Below are 16,899 nucleotides of genomic sequence, written 5' to 3' on the forward strand. Positions count from 1 at the left end.
TTGTTGTTGTTTTTAGATATACATGAGGAGAGTGTATTTTTACATATTATACATACGCAAAGTATAACTTATTCTAATTAGGAATCCCATTTTTGTTGTTGTATATGATGTGGCATTTCACTGATCACATTTTTGCAGGGGCAGACGAGACAAGGCACCAAACGTAGCAGTAAACAGTTTTATTTGGCTGCCGCCAGGCTCAGAGGGCACAGCTTTTGCTATAATCTAACAATCCTCTGTACCCTGAGTTCAGGTAGTTTCAGAATATAAGCATGAAAGGGGAGGGACTCTAAAGTTTACAGTCTGCAGAAGTCCACATAAAAGCAATTTTTTTCTTTCACTGTTCTGGGCAAGTTAATCCTTCAAGAACACAGGAGAAGGGGAAAGCTTCTTTTTTCCTTTCTTTCCTCCCCCTGCCAGCTGTTACCATGGAGCCCAATTGGTAACTTCTCTTATCTTAGAAATGTAGACAGACATCTCTGTGAAGCCCTAGCTTAAGCCCAGAGGCCTGTTTACACATTTCTACAAATTACTATATTAGATACATATTTGTGAAAAACTAGTAAGGGGCTGTGCAGCACCTGAAGTGCTGATTTCTTCCCTGCCAGTGGCCAAGTAAAACAGGGCAACACGAAAATTGGAAGTTTATCTACACTGAACTCTTTAGAGACTCTTTTGCTGACAGTCCTAAAATCAGCCTTGGTGAAGATTTCTGGAGAAGCCCAGTTAAGACTCTTTTGTGGAGAGTGCCACTACAGTATATTCATATACGAACACAGGAAAGCATATCCATCTTTCCTATTGCTATCCCACCTCCTTTCCCTTCCTTCTGTTTGTCTAGTCCAATGAACTTCTATTCTTCTTTGCCCCATACATCCTTATTGTGTATTAGCAACCACATATCAGAGAACATTCATTCAGCCTTTGTTTTGGGGGGACTGGCTTATTTCACTTAGCGTGATAGTCTCCAGCTTCATATATTTACCTGCAAATGCCATAATTTCATTCTTCTTCAAGGCTGAGTAATTTTCCATTGTGTATATATACCACACTTTCTTTATCATTCATCTGTTGAAGGGCACTTAGGTTGGCTTGATAGCTTAGCTAATGTGAATTGAGCGTTTTTTCATATATTTGTTGACCGTTCATATTTCTTCTTCTGTTAAGTGCCATTCAGTTTTTTTGCCCATTTATTAGTTGAGGGTTTTTTTTTAATTTTTATTTTTGGGGTTAATTATATCCTGGAGATTAATGCTGTATCAGAGATGCAGGTGACAAAGATTTTTTCCCATTCTGTAGGCTCTCTCTTCACGTAATTGATTGTTTCTTTTGCTGAGAAGGAAGCTTTTTAGTTTGATTTCATCCCATTTGTTTATTCTTAATTTTACTTCTTGGACTTCAGGAGTCTTGTTGAGAAAGTAGATTCCTAAGTCAATTGCATGGAGAGTTGGGCTTACATGTTCTTCTGGTAAGCACAGGGTCTCTGATCTAATGCCTACATCATTGATATACTCTGAGTTGAATTTTGTGCAGGGTGAGAGATAGGGGTTATATTTCATTTTACTACATATGGATTTCTAGTTTTCCCAGTACCATTTGTTGAAGAGGCTACCTTTTCTCTAATGTATATTTATGGCATCTTTTTCTAGTATGAGGTAACTCTATTTATGTGGTTTGTCTCTGTCTCTTCTATTCTATTCCATTTGTTTTATCTCTCTGCAAGATTTTCTCGGCACTGATTAGTATTTAACCCAACATTCTTATAATGAAAAAAAGTGTAGTATTGACCTAAAAGCCATATTCTTATGTATCCTTCTAGAGGTGTATTAATTTATAAACATGTATGCATGTAGATCAGAAATATAGTAGTTTTAAGTTACAACCACAAAATTAGTTTTTAAAACATACTTCAACAAGTGACATATTAATTGTGCTGTCAATTAAAATTCACAGGTTTTAAATATCTGAACTCTTGTAGGAAATAAGATCATAAACTCCAGGTTTAGAGTAATACTTATTTACTATGCTGTACCTAGAAAGGAATGAAGGTGTGTGCATATGAATTAGAGTTGATTGACTGTCACACCTCAATTCTTGCATTGACTTTTTATAGGCATGCAATTTATATTCTTCAAAGAGGGACATATACAGGTTTAGTGGACTTTCTCTGTTAATGCATTTTAACTATACAGACTAATGGGTTTTATTATGAATATTCATACATCCATATAACATACTTCGATTATATCCACTTCCCCATTACCTCTTCTTTCCCTCCTTTAGCCCCTTCCCCTGATCCTTTCTTCATCTCTAATAGTCTGCCTTCTAATTTTGTGTTGTCCTTTTTTCTTTATTGTATTCCACATATGAGAGAACATTTGATACTTGTCTATTTGAGCCTTGTTAACATGAAGATCTCCAGATCCCTCCATTTTCCTTAAATTGACATCATTTCATTCTTCTTTATGGCTAAATAATGCTGTATTTTGTGTGTGTGTGTGTGTGTGTGTGTGTGTGTGTGTGTGTATTTTCTTTATCTGTTCAAGTGTTGTTGTTACCTACGGTTGATTCCATATCTTAGCTATTATGAATTGTGCCACCACAAACATGGCTATGCATGTATCTTTATGATATGCTAACTTTAATTCCTTTGTATATATTCTGAATAATGGTATAGTTGAATCATGTGGTTGTTCTATTTTTAGTTTTTTGAGGAATCTCCATACTCATTTCCCTAGTGGCTATACTAATTTACATTCCCATCAACAGTGTATAGTTTTTTCACCCCCTATGTAATCATTATTGTTTTTTTATTCTTGATCATAACCATTCTGACTGGGGTGAGATGAAATCTCAGTATAGTTTTGATTTGCATTTCTTGATAGCTAATGACATTGAACATTTTTTCATGTAATTTTGACCATTTGTACTTCTTCTTTTGAAAAGTGTCTGTTCGGTTCATTTGCCCATTGATTGGGTTGTCTTTTTGGTGTTAAGTTTTTAAAATTTTTTATATATTCTGCATGTTAAACTTCTGTTGGAAGATTCCCCCCACCCCACCAGAACCTATCACATCATTCAGTTGTTTCCTTTGCTGTTTTTAATTTGATGCTTTTCCATTTGTTGATTCTTGCTATTAGTTCCTGAGTTGTTTAGAAAGTCCTTGCCTGTGCTTGTATCTTAATTTGTTTCCCCTGTGTTTTCTTCTAGAGGTTTCATCTAGAAGATCTTATATATAGGTCTTTGATCCATTTCATGTTGATTTTTGTACAGGGCAAGAGATAGAGATCTAGTTTCAACCCTTATGTACATCCACCTTTCCCAGTACCATTTGTTGAAGAGGCTGTCTTTTCTCCAACGTGTGTTTTTGGCACTTTTGTCAAAAATCAGATGGCTGTAGCTGTGTGGCATTGTCTCTGTGTCCTCTATTCTAATCCATTAGTCTACATGTCAGTTTTCATGCTAGTATCATGTTTTTTTTTAAATTACTATAACTCTAGTATATTTTGTTTTTTCTAAATATATTTTTTAGTTGTAGTTGGACACAGTACCTTTATTTTTATTTATTTATTTTTATATGGTGCTGAGGATTGAACCCAGGGCTTCATGCGTGTGAGACAAGTGCTCTACTTCTGAGCCACAGCCCCAGATCCTTATAGTATATTTTTAAATTGACTATCAGGATATCTCCAGCATTGCTCTTTTTGCTCAAGATTGTTTGGCTATTCAAGGTCTTTTGTGCTTCCATATGAATTTTAGGATCTTTTTTTTTTTTTAGCTCTGCAAAGAATGTATTGGTATTTTGATGGTGATTTTGTTGAATCTGTAGATCATTTTTGGTAACATGGTCATTTTAGTTCTTTTCATCTTTTAGTATTTTCTTTAGCGTTTTATAATTTTTATTAAAGAGGCTTTCACTTCCTTGGTTAGGTAGGTTTATTCCTAGGTATTTTATTTTTTTAAGCGATTATGAATAGAATTGTTTTCCTGATTTCTTTCTTAGTGAGTTTCTTGTTGGTATATCGAAAAGATATTGATTCTTGTATGTTTATTTTGTATTCCACTACTTTGCTAAATTTATTTAATATACAAGTCTTCTGGTAGTGTCTTTAGAGTCTTCTAAGAATGGGATCATATGTAAACAGGGAGAATTTGTTTTCTTTTCTTATTTGTATCACTTTACGTCCGTCTTTTGCTTAATTTTTCTCACTAAAATTTCAAAGATGATGTTAATAAGAAGGGTGAGAGTCTACATTTTTCTCTTCTTCCTGATTTTATAGGAAATGCTTTCAATTTTCACCCATTCAGTATAATGTTGGCTATGGGTTTTCATATATAGCCTTTATTATATTGAGATATGATATTTCTTTATTACTTTTTTCATGAAAGGACCTTGAATTTTGTCAAAGTCTTTTTTTTTAATTATTGAGATGATCATGTGATTTTTTTCTTGATTCTGTATATGTGATGTATTATATTTATTGGCTTGTATGTTGAACTGTCCTTGCATCTCTGGAATGAAATCAACTTAATCATGATATATGATCTTTTTAATGAGGATGGCACATTTTTCTTTAGGTACCTAAATTGTAAGATAATTGCAGATATTATAATGAAATATTACATTTATTATTGTTTTTCTTATTCATTTACAATTGACTTATAATTTGAGTGCTATTTTTAAAGAATGGTGATAACATGTTTTAAAAAATAAAAACGATTTCACTACTTGGCTAGGGAAAGTGTAATACAAGATTCTATCAGTTTGAGACTACTTTTTCTCTAACTGGTGGTATCTGTGATCTTGAATCACTTTCTTTTATGGAATCTGATTTATTTTTCAATGGTTATATTCTATTTTCTTCAATTCTAACCTTCTAATAGTTCAGTTTTTATACTCAAGCATGGTAATTCGAACTTACTCCTATTAAATTACATCCTATTGGTGTGGGCTGAATATGTTCACTGTTCTGATAAAAACCTCATTTTAGTTCATCTAATTTTAATAGAAAGTTTTTATTTATTCAACCACAATCATAACCTTTAAGTATTGTAACAGAAATTTCTTCATATCATTAATTTTTAAGAAATGGTTATTGATATATTAAAGGGCAGAGTTGAAAAAGATTTTCTGATAATAAATATGTTAGGTCTTATAGGTCATACAGTCTGTATCACAACTACTCAGTTCTGTCATTCTACCACAAAAGCAGTCATTGCCAATATGTAAATGATGAACAGAATTGTATTTCAGTTAAACCTTTATTTACAGAAATAATTAGCTGGATTTGACCTAAGCACAGTTCCACGCCCCCTGCTCCAAGGGATAGGGGATGCTGGGATCAAATCCAGGGATTGGTCATGCTGAGCATGTGCTCTGCCAGTAGGAGTTACATCCCTAGAACCATAGGTAGTAGTTTTTGAACTGTTGTTTTAAAGATCTTGTAATTCTGTTTGCTCTGTTAAGTGTTCATTTAGAACTAAAATTAAAAATATATTAACACGAAAATATTCATCTGGACAACTACTTTAAATCTTGGCACAGGTATATTTGGTGGTCTCTTTTGCATGAAAAATCCCTCCCCACACACCCACATTATTTACTTCTTATTGAGTGTTGCTGAATGAATAAAACTTTTTTATAATAATTGGAATAGAGAAAAGTAGAATAATTTGAAAACTTACCTGGCATTTTGGGGTGCAGGAATTCATAATACCATATTCCTATTTTTTAAAAAATTTATTTATTTATTCTGATTAGGTATATATGAATGCAGAATGCATTTTGATTCATGGTACACAACTGCAGCACAACTTTTCATTTCTCTGGTTGTACACAATGAAGTGTCATACCATATGTGCAGTCATACATGTTCCATCTTTCCTGCACCATACCCCCTCCCCTCCTCTGACTCCCCTTTGCCCCATCAGTTCCCCATCCCCTCCCCTTCCCCATTATGGATCAGCATCCATTTATCAGACAGAACATTTAGCCTTTGGTTTTGGGGGATTGAATTACTTCACTTAGCATGATATTCTCCAACTCCATGTATTTACCTGCAAATGCCATAATTTTCTTCTCTTTTAATTCTGAGAAATATTCCATTGTGTATATATGCCACAGTTTCTTTTTTTCTTAATATTTTTTTTAGTTGTAATGGATACAATATCTTTATTTGTATTTAGTTATTTTTATGTTGTGCTGAGAATTGATCCCAGGGCCTCATGCATGTGAGGCAAGCACTCTCCACTGAGCTATACCACTGAGCTATCCCAGACCTATACCACCTCATCTATTGAAGGGCATCTAGGTTGATTCCATAGTTTAGCTATTGTGAATTGAGCTGCTATAAACATTGATGTGGCTGCATCACTATAGTATGCTGATTTTGTACACAGTGAAGTGTCATACCATATGTGCAGTCATACTTGTTCTTTGGGTATAGACCAAGAAGTAGGATAGCTGGGTCAAATGGTGGTTGGTTCCATGCCAAGATTTCTAAGGAATCTGCATACTGCTTTTCAGATTGGTTGCACCAATTTGCAGTCCCACCAGCCATGTATGAGTGTGCTTTTTGACCCATATCCTCACCAACACTTATTGTTGTTTGTATTCTTGATAACTGCCATTCTGACTAGCATGAGATGAAGTCTTAGAGTAGTTTTGATTTGCATTTCTCCAATTACTAGAGAACTCATAACATCATATTTCTGAGGGAACCAATTTGCCTTTTCAGCTTCCAAAGTTTAAACATAATTCATTATCAGTAACTGTGATAATAAACTATGAAATTAAGAATTTTTCTCTTTTTTTTTTTTTCTGCAGCGGGTGGATACCAAGGATTAAACTCAGGGCCACTGGATTCACTGAGCCATATCCTCAGCTCTGTTTCTGTATTTTCTTTAGAGACAGGGTCTTAGTGAGTTGCTTAGTGCCTCACTTTTTCTGATGGTGGCTTTGAACTTGAGATCCTTCTGCCTCAGCCTCCCAAGCCCCTGGGATTACAGGTGTGTGCCACCATGCCCAGCAGAATTTTTCTCTTCTTGATTACATAGTTTGATATCTATTTGATCTAAATTTCCATAATACCCAAGAGCTGACTTGATCTTTATGTGATAGAGTTGGCCATAGTGCTTAAAATTGGCTTTGAAAGTTGAGGCAGAATTTACTATTACTTTTCCATATTCCTTTGTTCCCTTTTCCCTCACTAAAACACCCTGTGGGGTAGTCTATTTGACCAGCTGAAACTCTTCTTTTCTAGTCTCCCTTTCAGTGAGGGGGTGTTGCATGATGTGTGTGGCTCAGGAGGCCTTAGGAGAAGTCCCAAAGTAGTGCCTTTGGGAAAGCTTGTTAAGATAGGGTTGACTCTGTTGGCACATGTTCTTTTGTCCTTTTCCTTTTTCCCACATCAAATAGTGCTGCCAAATCTTTAACAGTAATAGCTATCTTATAATGTACCAGGCAGGAAAGGACAAGGTTACAAAGGTATGTGCCTCACATCCTTGTTTGCTGCTCTAGCCGTGGACTGTCTTTAACCTCTATATCTACTGTGGGGAGGGGTGTAAATAGTTCTGTCTCTTTTAATCATTATTATGTACAGTTGAACTCAGTTTCCTATTGTTTAAAAAGTAAATGCAGGCATGGATAATACTTAAATATTAAATTGACATTAGGTTATTTCTTTTGTTGTTAAACTCAGCATCCATTTATTTTCTGCAAAATAACATCATCATATTAACTTCATATTATAAAATTGAACTGTATTTTGTGATTTGTTCATCATATGCAATTTTTAAAATATCTTTTCATTTTTTAAAAGCTGTAAGTTTTAGGAATTTGTACCTAGCTTGAGTTGTACATTTAACATGATAAATTAAAAATGGAATTTTTGGAGAATATTTTTCATTTGAAAAGAGTTTGATGAACATTAGATAGGGCAAAGGGGAAGGAGGGGAAGGGAGCGGGCATGTTGTTAGGAAAGATGGTAAAATGAGATGAACATCATTACCCTAAGTATATATATGAAGACACAAATGGTTTGACTCTACTTTGTAAACAATCAGAGACATGAAAAATTGTGCTGTATATGTGTACAATGAATTGAAATGCATTCTGCTGTCATGTATAACAAATTAGAGTAAATAAACAAATTTTTAAAAAAGGAAATAAAAGAGTTTGATGATGACCAAGAGAGGAGGACCTGCCCTAGTATGGTGGTTTAATCTTGAATTCAACCAATATTTTAATGTTTCAAATATGTCTTTCTCAGTGTAATTTTTATTATGTGTCTGAATAGAAGTGACTACTCCCTTCTGCCTTAGAACAAACTTCCATAGTAATATCAATAACAGTTCATATACTTATTTGTTTATATGTTCATTTCTTGCTCAGGGCTTAGTACTATGATTGATGCTCAAAAGTATGTTTGGTGAATGAATAAGTAAATAATATGTACTTGGTAGCTATTGAAATTGAAAAACACATTTTGATATGTACTTGCCCTAATTGATTTCCGCATCTCCACAAGATAGAGACTAACAGAAATGCTCAGTTTTTCTTAATATTCAGTAAATTATGAAACTATACTAACAAGCCTAATTAGTAAACCAAAGAAAGATTAGTATCCTATAATATTATGAGAGAGGCTCTCAGTTTGTACTAAAACAACTCAACTTATTCCCTCATTTATCTTTCAACATTTAAGTATTGTTACGTCCATGTCTTTATTAATAAAGTGAATTTAATATGGTAAATTATTTTTACTGCTTATAAAATCACTATAGACTAGATAAAGCAGATCTAACTTCTTTATTGCTTTTTTATATAAATTATATTTTTGTTTTGAACTCCAAAATATTCTAATTAATATTTTATCTAATTAAGCCCTAAATATTCTCTACTAATTGCTATAGGAATAATTAACTTTTTTTAAACTTGTATTTCTATAAACAAAAATAGATAATTGTGTGAAAAATAACATGTGAAAAAAATGGCTCAGTGGGAATTATTATGCATCCTGAAAGCAATAATTGTCTCAAAACAGCAGAAATACTCCTTCCCCCACCTCAACCATCAAGTAGAATGCAGAGATTATTTCCTGTTTTGTTCTTTATTAGTAAAAGTTATAGGGCAATTTTGTGCTAATGGAGTCAGACTAATGAAGCATAATATTTTCAAGATATTATCAAGCATTAGAGACTGGTTTAATTTTTTAAAACTCATGAACAGAAAAAGCAGTTCTTTTAAAAAATTCATTAGATTTTTGGCATATACAAAGAATTTATTTGTAGTACCTTGCATCTCTTATTTAACTTGTAATTATTTTAGCCTTTTATGTCTTTCCTGTACATGTCTGATGTTTCCTAATGGGTGAAAAGAGCTAAAACAAACAAAACACATTTTGACTTGTTTTTCTAGGTTATAACGTTGAAACAGATGTAAGTTTTTAAGCTAAAGCCTTTCTTCTGCCCCCTGTTAACGGACTCCAGAAGTCTTTGGGTATACTTACCTTCTATGTGTTTCTGACACTGGTGGGTAAGAATAAATGTCTGAAGCTGTTAAGAATGGCAAAGGAGAAAGGTGACATGAGTAGGCCACTGAATTACTCAGTCCTGGAACCATCCCACTCTTGTTACGAATTATGTGATAATAGTAATTCCCTTTTGTGATAAGAGTCATTTTGTTCTTGCTCTGCCTCCTAATGGAAAACCATGGTTTTGGTTTGTTTGTTCATTTGTTTCTGGTTCATTATAATTATATATAGTAGTGAGATTCATTATGTAAAAGCAGTTTTTAAAGTCAGCCACTATTCCTTCATTTATAATACCTAAATTTGAAGCTACCATCCTCTGCTACTCACTTGTATCTGTTGTGATTATTTCTTCCAAGAAATATATCACCATTCTAATGGCAATAAAGCTTCCATGATCACAGCTTGATTTACTTGGTTTAGGTTTTTTCATAAAATGGATGAGATTAAGAAACTGTATGAATATGTAGAACGTTTATAATTATCTGCTTGTAATTAAGAGCAATGCTTTAAACTCTTACAGAAGTGCTATAGACTGATTTGGTATGCAGTCAAAGTAAATTCTATTGTTTTTTAGTTTTCAATATGAAAATTTATGACCAAAGAGTAAGAATTACAGATTCAAATCCATTGTTTAAATAATTTCTTTAGATTTTTTTAAAATCTAGGGTATATTCAGTTTTAATTTTAAGTATCAACATGAAATTGACTGCAATAATAACTTCAGAATGAATATCCAGGGGGAAAATGCCCCAAAGCAGCTTTTTCGGTATATCTGGAGCATATGCTAATAGCCTAATGTACATTTAAGACTTGTGTATGAGTATACTTAAAAATATGGGAATGTGTGATAACCTCAGGAATTTGGGGAAGATAAGAAGTGAAAATGACAAAGGATTCAGAACCAAAAAGGTTGGGAAAATGAGAGGTACTGGGGAAAGAGGCAGATATGAGAGCTAGGAGGAGACTCAGGAGCATGTGGAAGTTCCACTCAAGATTTTCTAGGAAGTGATGGTTCTATTTTGGACATTACAAAGAGGCCAAGCTAGATATGGGCTGCAGCCAAGGTTTCCTCACTATATACAAAGGCACTTGTCATTTCCTAAATTAGTGGAAAACAAGAATTCTTTTCATATTTTTGACCTAATTTTTTTCTTTTCTTAGTTTCCATGATTTTAGGACACTTGTGTTTATATTTGGATTTTAAACTAGATTTGGAAAGGTATAAATCAGCAGGTTCTTTATGAACACATAATAAATTGTACTTATAGAGAATATTTCTAGAAAGAATCACAAGAAATTGGTAATTAGCCTTATAGAGGGCAGTATCTGAGTCATACTTAAGGAATAGAGATTGGAGAGACTTTCCATTTTGTACATTTTTCTGTTTGTCGAACAATGTGCTTTTGAATATATCACCAATTAAAAAACTTAATGAAATTAGAACTAAAAAATAAATTCATCATTTTGAGCTTTTATAGTTATAGGGTAAATTTTTAAGAAATTATTGTGGTTGCAAAAAAATATTATGGTTTGGTCCTCTGAATTCATGGTCCTTATTGCTAGATCTTTTAGGGAAGTAGGTGGAAGTTATTAAGCCAACATTAATTAAGGTAGCTTTGGTCAAATATACTGTATTAAAGAATGGGAATTTATTTTTACTAATGGAAAAATTCAACATGAGTATCTCAAAGGCTTGTCTTCTCTCCGCAGTAATAGTTTACTGAGGCTGAAGCATACATGGCAATTGATTAAGTAGATGACTGTTTTCAGATATGATGCCTTTAATTCTATACCTAGAATTCCAAACAGAATAAGAGTGCCTATTTTATATCTACGCACCTCATTAAATTTTTTGTGTAATTGTAAGTATTTTTTTGGAGAGCTTTACTGTTTTATTTTTGTGTATATAATCTGTTTATATGGGTATTAATTATAGAAAAGGTGTTTTTTTATGTAAAAAAAATTGAAGAAAAGCTTCACTTTAGATTCAAATTGTTCATTTCAATGTGTCTTTTAATAGAAATTTAGCTGGAATATAAAGTGTTTCTCCAAAAAGTATAATGCTGTTCAGTTTTCTCTCTGTATCAGAATTTAAATTAAAAATAGCAAACACCAAACATGTGCATCCAAAGATATGGATGTTGTAAACACTGGAGTATATATTAGTATTTTAAGTGGATGATTAATATAAGGAGCCTGAAGGTTTTGGAAACAATTCAGTAAAATGAAAAGTTGCTTTTGGTGTCTAGAGCTAAGCTGATAAATTACAGTGTAAAAAATTAACAATGATTTTGGATCAAATAATATTATTTATGTTTGTTACAAGTGGAAAACTGAACTACCTGTAAAATTATTATAGAATTGTAGGTCCTATAACTTGGGTCCGATTTGCTATTTCTCAATGGGTGAAAAGCTATTTTATTTCCAAGGATAATGGTGATTATTGGCAGCCCTCCCTTTACAAAGTAGACTTTAGTTTTAATAAAATATTATATAAATTTTCTATAAAGTAATAAATGTATTAGCCATATTTTCCCTTTTACTTATTTATTTTGTGATAGTGGAGATTGACGCCAGGGCCTTGCACATGCTAGGCAAGCACTCCACCATTAAGCTATGTCTCCCCTATCCACACTTTTAAATTTTTATTTTGAGACGTGGTCTTACTAAGTTGCCTATGCTGGCCTTGAACTTGCCATGTTTTGGTGTCTAACTGGACACTTCTTCTCAGTCTTTTGTCCTGGATCCTTCTCCTCTTTGTGATCTCTGATTATTGGAGTGCTCCAGGACTCAGTGTGTGAATGTCTTTTCTTTTCTCTATACTTTTTTCTCTATTGTGGTTAAAACAAACAAACATAAAATTTGCTATCAACCATTTTAACTGCACGGTAATGTTATTTATGTGCATCTTGCTGTGCAGCCAATCTCTACAGCTCTTTCATCTTGCAGAACAGAAATGCTTTACTCTTTGAGCCACTCCCATATTCCACCCTCTCTTCTCTCCATACTCTTCCTCTCTAGGTGTTTTCATCTAGTCTCCTGACTATAAATCATGTGTTTGTTACTCTGCTTTAGAATGTTTTTAGCTCCCCCTCCTCCGTTACTTTACTTCCATTTTGCACACTTTTTCTTATTGTCTTCCTTTCTGTTTCTATTATCCTTATTTAGAATATGTACCATTCATCAAATTCTTACATACCAAGCTTCATTGCTTTCCAGATTTTCATGTTCTCCCGTCTTGAATCTTTATCAAGGTATGTTTATTTTTGTTTTTTCAAGTTTCTCTCCTCAGATGGTTTCTATGAGTAGTGTTGTATTGAAGATCTTTGTTACCTTCAAGCATCTTTTTGCCATCCTTTACAAAAAAGAGATAGATTGGCTGGGAATGGAGGTTATTTCTGCAAATGTAAGAAGTGGTGACACATGTCTGTAGTCCCAGCTATCTGGGAGGCTGAGGGAGGAGGATTGCTTGAGCCTACATGTTTTTTTTGTTGTTGTTGTTTGTTTGTTTTTAATATTTATTTTTTAGTTGTAGTATACACAATCCCTTTTTATTTATTTATTTTTATGTGGTGCCAAAGATCGAACCCATGATGTTGCACGTGCTAGGTGAGTGCTCTACCTCTGAGCCACAACCCCAGCCCTTTGAGCCTACTTGTTTTAGACTAGCCTGTGCAACATAATGGGACCCCCATCTAGAAAATTAACAGGAGGGGGAAAAAAAGGAAGAATAAAGAAGAGAAATTTCTTCAAAATAATAGGAATTAAAACTCAGCTTGTCGATAGGTTTAGTATATATACCATAACATATAATTAGATATTTAACTTATGCCAAAAGATGCTGACACTTGTTTTTTTTGTTTTGCACCTTCACACAGCATTCTTCTAATCTCTATGAAATACCAATGGTGAAGATTAAGAATTGAAATGAAAGTGACCACAACACTCAGAGCAACCAAGAGATATTTATTGCAGCTGTGCAACAAAGGAGAAAAAGAGAGAGAGAGAGAGAGAGAGAGAGAGAGAGAGAAGAAAGAGAGAGCAAGAGCAAGAGAGACAGAGAGAGCAAGAGAGAGAGGGGCCCGGCAGGAGGGAGTTTTTATAGCCCAAATCTAATGAAGCCTCTGGGTCTGCAAGCTGCCTTGTTGGCACAAGGGGGGGTTAAGTGTTCAGCCTTGAGTGGGGGTTGAGTGTTCAGCCTTGAGCGGGGGTTGAGTGTTCAGCTTTGACTTAAACAGGTGATAAAGGACCAGGGTAGGGGCGGGGTTTGGGTGCGTAGGCTATCCTGCAGCTAACATTTGTTCAGCCTGCCCTGCAGATAACATAGTTCAGCCTGTCCTGCACCTAACAAGAATGAAGTGGGAAGTCATTTGTACCGTCACTTGCCATTTTGTCACATTTTGAAGGGTCAGTGCCACCCTCCATGGGTAGGCCATGGGCATAGCACATCTGAAGCTGTAGTACTACCACATAGCCACATGCCTTTGCCAGCTGGAAAATCATATAAAATCAGAACTGGCCCATGTTTCCTCTACATTTATAAACATCTCTTTCTAGCTTGGTCCTTAAGTATTTGTCAACATTTTATGGTAGTGTCTCGAAGAGTAGAGCATTTCTGTTCTGCAAGATGAAAAGAGCTGTAGAGATCTGCAAGATGCACATAATTAACATTACTGTGCAGTTAAAATGGTTAAGATGCCAAATTTTATGTTTGTTTGTTTTAAGATGATTGGTTTGATAATTAAGAAATTAGGGACTGGGGTTGTAGCTTGGTGGTAGAGCACTTGCCTAGCACTTGGAGGCACTGGGTTCTCTCCTCAGCACCACATAAAAATAAATAAATAAAATAAAGATATTATGTTCATCTACAATTAAAAAAAATATTTAAAAAACAAGAAATTAATTTTTTTTTATTTTTTTCAGGTGTATGGTGGCTGATGAAGTAAGTATTTTCACATCTTTTATAAAATTATACAACAAATTTTTAATGAACTGTTTTCCATATTCACTATTCTCCTTTGGTTTTCCATGATTATATGTGTTTATGTAGGAAGAGAGAGTGATGAGGGAGAAAGATATGCAGGGTGGTAGAAGAAGAAGAAAGAATGAGTATGTATTAGTGTGTTCGTGTGCCGGGGTGTGCCTGGGTGTGTATGTGTGTGTTTGCAAGGCATATATCTGGGAAATATGTTAATATTAGTCACCCCCAATTTTATATTGTTTCCTAGGATGCACAAATGTGTTTTGAAATGTAGCCACTCAAAAACTGAACTCTTCCTTTCATAGTACTGCTTGAGTAAAACCTGAATTTTAATTATTTTGTTCTAAAGGTTAATTGTTTCCTATGAGTATTAAATAGTGCTAAAATCCTTTTTATTTTCACTAAACACTTTTATACAATGAAATGGCATGTACTTACCTCATATATGTCCATTTTAATGTTTTCTTAGTGAAATTGAAGCTCTTGTTACATGAACTATGATACTCAAGTACTTTCTGAGAATATTATAGTACAAATCAAAGTAATTTTAATACCAGTTTGAGAAATGTATTGCTGTCTTCATGATGTTTTTAAGAAAAATAGCAAAACATACTTTTCAAAATACATTAGAAATGAAAGAACAGGAAACAAAATAAAAAATAGAAGTGGAATCTAGTTTTTAACTCTTCTAATTATTGTGTTTTAATCTTAGTTAAATATAAACTCCCATCAATATCTCATCTCTACAGTCTCTTTTTCAGGAAGAAAATGAGCAAGAATATTTGTGAATACTATGTAAAAAAGTTGATGTTGGGATTCTCTGTTCATGCTGATTTGTAATTACCTAACTTTTTAGTTTAGATTTTTCATTCTTTTTAAACTAGATGTTATTACTAGAAAGTTAATCATAGCCTATGAAGGATTTGAGCAATATAATTGGAGAAACAAGACACAGACGTTTAGAAGCAATTAACAGAAATTTCTCTTTCAGAACAGCAGGAGTTTCAACAGGCTCTCCTTAATTAATTTTAAGAATCCGAAATGACTTCACAAGGCTTGTGTTTTTTAGTACTTGAATATGTTTTCATGAAAGAATGTAAATTAATTTTTCAAAACCTCTAAGCTAGTCACTCTAACCACTTTCTCTTACATAGTATCTATGTGTCAAATATGTATGTGGTATATATGTGTGTGTCTGTGAATATAATTAAAAATAGTCCAGTTTTAGGGGAGGTACTGAGGAATGAAATTGACCAAATTATGCCACGTATGAATATATAACAACTAAGTCCACTATTATTTATAATTTTAATGCACCAATGCTGTGTGTATATGTGTGTGTGTGTGTGTGTGTGTGTGTGTATGCCAGTTTTATGTCCACAGAAAATATAAAAGTTAACACCATTATTGATGATCTTCACAAATAAGTCATGAGGAAATTTTAGAGGTCTTGGTACATCATTGGTCTTAACTTGATTTTCAGAGATTTGAATAAGCCTTTAGATTAAAGGCTTATAGATTACTATGGAATCTTTCATTAATTGAGAGAAACATTTGGTCAGCACCTTAATCCCTGTTAACATTTACACAATTCTCCAACAAACCCCTCTTCTCCTCAGTGAACATTATACTTGAGCATATAGAGTTCTTGATGAATCCTTAGCTAGCATATCTTCATTATATTGATTGCTTTTCATCACTTTTTATCATAGCATCTTTCACATGTTGAATTATTTGTCATCTTTCAAAACCTTATTTTTTACTTTAATAAGTTTAAAAGAGCCTTTTAATAGTTCCACACTTGCATTTCTCATAATGATTTTCACTAGGATTTTAAAGACTGATTTTTTGCCACCTAAGGGACTTAACAGGGTTTGTGATGTTAAATTCTATTAATAATATTAATTAAGAAAACTTTCTCACCTTTACACATGAGTATGAAAAGCAGGCTATAGAAATTAACAGTCTAAGATCACAACTCTTAACCACTAATATCCTCTATTAGTGATAGAATTGTAATGCAATTTTTTTTGGAATATTACTGAGTTGCTGTAGATGAAAGTAAATCAAAAGTGCTGAAGTAGAAAGAACTTGTATATATGTAAATTATATGAACTCTAGTTTGACCTTCATTTTATTTCCTATACTGTTCTCCTTTTGCTCTTATCATAAAATGGTATAAAGAAGGAAATGCAGTCTGTAATTTGAAGGTCAACCACTTTTTGATCATTAAATTCAAAAATATATTTTGATAATGATGAGTATTTGACTCATCAAATAGCTGGGAGCCTTAGGAGAGCAATTTTACATCTGTATTATTGAACCTACTTTTTTTTAGATGCTTGAATACCCACTTGGAGTATTGTGTAATTTAACTGTCTGCTG

General features: G+C 33.5%; 1 protein-coding gene across 1 annotated transcript in view; it reads left to right on the top strand.

Moving 5' to 3' along the window:
- The window catches only part of Zranb3 (zinc finger RANBP2-type containing 3), a 231,218-nt gene that overhangs the window by 79,314 nt on the left and 135,005 nt on the right, over positions 1–16,899 (top strand). Inside the window, exon 3 of the mRNA XM_076866057.1 lies at positions 14,457–14,475. Within this exon, the coding sequence (XP_076722172.1) occupies positions 14,457–14,475 (19 nt within the window). The remainder of the gene's footprint in view (positions 1–14,456; positions 14,476–16,899) is intronic.

The sequence above is a fragment of the Callospermophilus lateralis genome, chromosome 9 (assembly GCF_048772815.1).
Source record: "Callospermophilus lateralis isolate mCalLat2 chromosome 9, mCalLat2.hap1, whole genome shotgun sequence".
In the NCBI taxonomy this organism is placed as follows: Eukaryota; Metazoa; Chordata; class Mammalia; order Rodentia; family Sciuridae; genus Callospermophilus; species Callospermophilus lateralis.